General features: G+C 39.2%; 1 protein-coding gene across 3 annotated transcripts in view; it reads left to right on the top strand.

Annotated features, from left to right (window-relative positions):
- Nucleotides 1–6178: 6178 nt before the first annotated feature.
- LOC138680698 (desmin-like) overlaps nt 6179–6377 on the top strand; it is a 29375-nt gene continuing 29176 nt past the window's right edge. Inside the window, exon 1 of one of the 3 annotated variants that reach the window (XM_069767994.1) lies at nt 6179–6377. This exon is cut by the window's right edge and continues 373 nt beyond it. In XM_069767994.1, the coding sequence (XP_069624095.1) occupies nt 6302–6377 (76 nt within the window). In that variant the 5' untranslated portion in view covers nt 6179–6301. The other 2 variants (XM_069767995.1, XM_069767996.1) reach the window with 2 other exon arrangements.

Raw genomic sequence — 6377 nt, 5'->3', positions numbered from 1 at the left:
GGAAGCAGTGGAATGTTTCTCCATATTCTGCCCTCCTAGTTCTATGCCTAGTGAAACATTTTGTGAATGCAAAATCACCAGCCTGTTACCTCGATTCATCAGATGACTAACAGTCCAGATCTTATTAACTAGTCAGCATGATGGAGTGCATCAATTAGGAGGCCAAAGCCTGTTTATACAGATGCTGCAGCACATCACTGAGCTTATATTGTTTCTACTTATCACCCGCACGTGTTCTACTAAAGAACAAAGCAAATCTATGCCAGTGTGTAAAAATAGGGAGATGCAATAAAATATGATACTTCTGTGTAAATGTAGCTGTGGTTATTATGTACAGGTAGAACCTATACATTTACTAATTGATGGCAACAAAAATATGGAAAGACGATTTCACTGTCTGAATTTGAATTTTCTCCTTTTTTTGTTGTTATAATTATATTTTAGATGGATGATGATCTTTTCTTTATTTGATAGAAAAATACTATATAATAGATAATATAGTTGATGGATAGATAATCGATAAATAGAAAAGACAGATAGCAGCACAAACTTGAGCAGATTTTAGGTGCAATACTTCCTGAATAATGCGGCTGTGTAACGCGAAATATAAATGGAAAAAAATCAGGCAGCACTCCAGTTCAAGGGGAAATTGTGGGCTTTAACCCCTTTCTGCCATTAGACGTACTATTGCGTCCATGTGGGGTGGGCTTTACTTCCCAAGGACGCAATAGTACGTCATATGCGATCGGCAGCGCTCACGGGGGGAGCGCCGCCGATCGCGGCCGGGTGTCAGCTGTTTATCGCAGCTGACATCCGGCACTATGTGCCAGGAGCGGTCACGGACCGCCCCCGGCACATTAACCCCCGGCACACCGCGATCAAAGATGATCGCGATGTGCCGGCGGTACAGGGAAGCACCGCGCAGGGAGGGGGCTCCCTGCGGGCTTCCCTGAGCCCCCCGCAGCAACGCGATGTGATCGCGTTGCTGCGAGGGTCTCACCTCCCTCCCTGCTCCCTCCAGCCCCGGATCCAAGATGGCCGCGGATCCGGGTCCTGCAGGGAGGGAGGTGGCTTCACAGAGCCTGCTCAGAGCAGGCACTGTGAAGCAGCCTGCACTCCTATCAGATCAGTGATCTGACAGAGTGCTGTGCAAACTGTCAGATCACTGATCTGTGATGTCCCCCCCTGGGACAAAGTAAAAAAGTAAAAAAAAAAAATTTCAAATGTGTAAAAAAAAATAAAAAAAAATATTCCAAAATAATGAAAAAAAAATAAAAATATTATTCCCATAAATACATTTCTTTATCTAAATAATAAAAAAAAAACAATAAAAGTACACATATTTAGTATCGCCGCGTCCGTAACGGCCCGACCTATAAAACTGGCCCACTAGTTAACCCCTTCAGTAAACACCGTAAGAAAAAAAAAAAAAAAAACGAGGCAAAAAACAACGCTTTATTATCATACCGCCGAACAAAAAGTGGAATAACACGCGATCAAAAAGACAGATATAACTAACCATGGTACCGCTGAAAACGTCATCTTGTCCCACAAAAAACGAGCCGCCATACAGCATCATCAGCAAAAAAATAAAAAAGTTATAGTCCTGAGAATAAAGCGATGCAAAAATAATTATTTTTTCTATAAAATAGTTTTTATCGTATGAAAGCGCCAAAACATAAAAAAATGATATAAATGAGGTGTCGCTGTAATCGTACTGACCCGAAGAATAAAACTGCTTCATCAATTTTACCAAACGCGGAACGGTATAAACGCCTCCCCCAAAAGAAATTCATGAATAGCTGGTTTTTGGTCATTCTGCCTCACAAAAATCGGAATAAAAAGCGATCAAAAAATGTCACGTGCCCGAAAATGTTACCAATAAAAACATCAACTCGTCCCGCAAAAACCAAGACCTCACATGACTCTGTGGACCAGAATATAGAAAAATTATAGCTCTGAAAATGTGGTAACGCAAAAAATATTTTTTGCAATAAAAAGCGTCTTTCAGTGTGTGACGGCTGCCAATCATAAAAATCCGCTAAAAAACCCACTATAAAAGTAAATCAAACCCCCCTTCATCACCCCCTTAGTTAGGGAAAAATTAAAAAAATGTATTTATTTCCATTTTCCCATTAGGGCTAGGGTTAGAGTTAGGGCTAGGGTTAGGGCTAGGGTTAGGGCTAGGGTTAGGGCTAGGGTTAGGGCTAGGGTTAGGGTTAGGGTTAGGGCTAGGGTTAGGGTTAGGGCTAGGGTTAGGGTTAGGGCTAGGGTTAGGGCTAGGGTTAGGATTAGGGTTAGGGCTAGGGTTAGGGCTAGGGCTACAGTTTGGGTTGGGGCTAAAGTTACAGTTAGGGTTTAGATTACATTTACGGTTGGGAATAGGGTTGGGATTAGGGTTAGGGGTGTGTGAGGGTTAGAGGTGTGGTTAGGGTTACTGTTGGGATTAGGGTTAGGGATGTGTTTGGATTAGGGTTTCAGTTATAATTGGGGGGTTTCCACTGTTTAGGCACATCAGGGGCTCTCCAAACGCGACATGGCGTCCGATCTCAATTCCAGCCAATTCTGCGTTGAAAAAGTAAAACAGTGCTTCTTCCCTTCCGAGCTCTCCCGTGTGCCCAAACAGGGGTTTACCCCAACATATGGGGTATCGGCGTACTCAGGACAAATAGGACAACAACTTTTGGGGTCCAATTTCTCCTGCTACCCTTGGGAAAATACAAAACTCGGGGCTAAAACATATTTTTTGTGGGAAAAAAAAAGATTTTTTATTTTCACGGCTCTGCGTTATAAACTGTAGTGAAACACTTGGGGGTTCAAAGTTCTCACAACACATCTAGATGAGTTCCTTAGGGGGTCTAGTTTCCAAAATGGTGTCACTTGTGGGAGGTTTCTACTGTTTAGGTACATTAGGGGCTCTGCAAATGCAATGTGACACCTGCAGACCATTCCATCTAAGTCCTCATTCCAAATGGAGCTCCTTCCCTTCCGAGCCCTCCCATGCGCCCAAACAGTGGTTCCCCCCCACATATGGGGTATCAGCGCACTCAGGACAAATTGGACAACAAATTGTGGGGTCGAATTTCTCCTTTTACCCTCGGGAAAATACAAAACTGGGGGCTAAAAAATAATTTTTGTGGGAAAAAATTTTTGTTTTATTTTTACGGCTCTCCATTATAAACTTCTGTGAAGCCCTTGGTGGGTCAAAGCGCTCAGCACACATCTAGATAAGTTCCTAAGGGGGTCTACTTTCCAAAATGGTGTCACTTGTGGGGGGTTTCTACTGTTTAGGTACATTAGGGGCTCTGCAAACGCAACATGACGTCCCATCTCAATTCCTGTCAATTTTGCATTGAAAAGTCAAACGGCGCTCCTTCCCTTCCGAGCTCTCCCATCCGCCCAAACAGTGGTTTACCCCCACATATGGGCTATCAGCGTACTCAGGACAAATTGTACAACAACTTTTGGGGTCCAATTTCTTCTCTTACCCTTGGTAAAATAAAAAATTGGGGGCGAAAAGATAATTTTTGTGAAAAAATATGATTTTTTATTTTTACGGTTCTACATTATAAACTTCTGTGAAGCACTTGTTGGGTCAAAGTGCTCACCACACCTCTAGATAAGTTCCTTAGGGGGTCTACTTTCCAAAATGGTGTCACTTGTGGGGGGTTTCAATGTTTAGCCACATCAGGGGCTCTCCAAACGAAACATGGCGTCCCATCTCAATTCCAGTCAATTTTGCATTGAAAAGTCAAATGGCACTCCTTCGCTTCCGAGCTCTGCCATGCGCCCAAACAGTGGTTTACCCCCACATGTGGGGTATTGGCATACTCAGGACAAATTGTACAACAATGTTTGGGGTCCATTTTCTCCTGTTACCCTTGGTAAAATAAAACAAATTGGAGCTGAATTACATTTTTTGTGAAAAAAAGTTAAATGTTCATTTTTATTTAAACATTCAAAAAATTCCTGTGAAGCACCAGAAGGGTTAATAAACTTCTTGAATATGGTTTTGAGCACCTTGAGGGGTGTAGTTTTTAGAATGGTGTCACACTTGGGTATTTTCTATCATATAGACCCCTCAAAATGACTTCAAATGAGATGTGGTCCCTAAAATAAAATGGTGTTGTAGAAATGAGAAATTGCTGGTCAACTTTTAACCCTTATAACTCCCTTACAAAAAAAAATTTTGGTTCCAAAATTGTGCTGATGTAAAGTAGACATGTGGGAAATGTTACTTATTAAGTATTTTGTGTGACATATCTCTGTGATTTAATTGCATAAAAATTCAAAGTTGGAAAATTGCGAAATTTTCATAATTTTCGCCAAATTTCCGTTTTTTTCACAAATAAACGCAGGTACTATCAAATAATTTTTACCATTGTCATGAAGTACAATATGTCACGAGAAAACAATGTCAGAATCACCAGGATCCATTGAAGCGTTCCAGAGTTATAACCTCATAAAGGGACAGTGGTCAGAATTGTAAAAATTGGCCCGGTCATTAACGTGCAAACCACCCTTGGGGGTAAAGGGGTTAATCCAGCACCCAGTGGTGCAACGTTTCGACCTCACAGCACGGCCTTTGTCAAAGATAGATACTGTAGATAGATAGATAGATATGAGATAGATAGATAGATATGGGATAGATATGGGATAGATAGATAGATAGATAGATATGAGCTAGATAGATATGAGATAGATAGATATGAGATAGATAGATAGATATGGGATAGATAGATAGATAGATAGATAGATAGATAGATAGATAGATATGGGATAGATAGATAGATAGATAGATATGAGATAGACAGATAGATATGAGATAGACAGATAGATATGAGATAGATAGATAGATAGATATGGGATAGATAGATAGATATAAGATAGATAGATAGATATTAGAGAGATAGATAGATAGATAGATAGATAGATAGATAGATAGATAGATAGATAGATAGATAGATATGAGATAGATAGATAGACAGATAGATAGATATGAGATAGATAGATAGATAGATAGATAGATATGGGATAGATAGATAGATAGATAGATAGATAGATAGATATGAGATAGATAGATATGAGATAGATAGATATGAGATAGATAGATAGATAGATAGATAGATAGATAGATAGATAGATAGATAGATATGAGATAGATAGATATGGGATAGATAGATATGAGATAGATAGATATGAGATAGATAGATAGATATGAGATAGACAGATAGACAGACAGATAGATAGATATGAGATAGATAGATAGATATGGGATAGATAGATAGATAGATAGATATAAGATAGATAGATAGATAGATAGATAGATAGATAGATATGAGATAGATAGATAGATAGATAGATATGAGATAGATATGAGATAGATAGATAGATAGATAGATAGATAGATAGATAGATAGATAGATATGAGATAGATAGATAGATATGAGATAGATAGATAGATATGAGATAGATAGATATGAGATAGATAGGAGATATGAGATAGATAGATAGATATGAGATAGATAGATAGATAGATATGAGATAGATATGAGATAGATAGATAGATATGAGATAGATAGATATGAGATAGATAGATAGATAGATATGGGATAGATAGATAGATATGGGATAGATATGAGATAGATAGATAGATAGATATGAGATAGATAGATAGATATGAGATAGATAGATATGAGATAGATAGATAGATATGAGATAGATATGGGATAGTGGGATAGATAGATAGATAGATAGATAGATAGATAGATAGATAGATAGATAGATAGATAGATAGATATGGGATAGATAGATAGATATGGGATAGATAGATAGATATGGGATAGATAGATAGATAGATATGGGATAGATAGATAGATAGATAGATAGATATGAGATAGATAGATAGATAGATATGAGATAGATAGATAGATATGGGATAGATATTGGATAGATAGATAGATAGATAGATAGATAGATAGATAGATAGATAGATAGATAGATAGATAGATGATACTAATGGGCGAGAGACAGATAATGACTGGGACTGTAGGTGGATAGAGGTAGACGATAAGTAATCCATGATCTAACAGATGTAGGTTTGTTCTGATCCCTACACTCCGTCCATGTGTCGCTGCAGCTCCTCTGCTCTGTCGTGTCCCGAGCACGGGTTAATAGTGAGGAATAATTGTCAGCACAGGCTTCCGATCCGATCTCATTACCGGGCTAGATGCATATGCTCCGTGGTCATTTTCTCCATTATTCTCAGGCTTGCCGCGCCTGGGTCATTAGATCAGCATGAATGCTTACAAGATGCCTGCGATGCCTCAGTAGTTGGGAATTTGGCCTCTTCCCGCGACTTTGCCACTCAGGAGTGA

This window comes from Ranitomeya imitator, chromosome 5, assembly GCF_032444005.1.
Source record: "Ranitomeya imitator isolate aRanImi1 chromosome 5, aRanImi1.pri, whole genome shotgun sequence".
Lineage (NCBI taxonomy): Eukaryota > Metazoa > Chordata > Amphibia > Anura > Dendrobatidae > Ranitomeya > Ranitomeya imitator.
The sequence above is the reverse complement of the archived record's forward strand: the minus strand, read 5'-3'. Positions and strand labels throughout refer to the sequence as shown.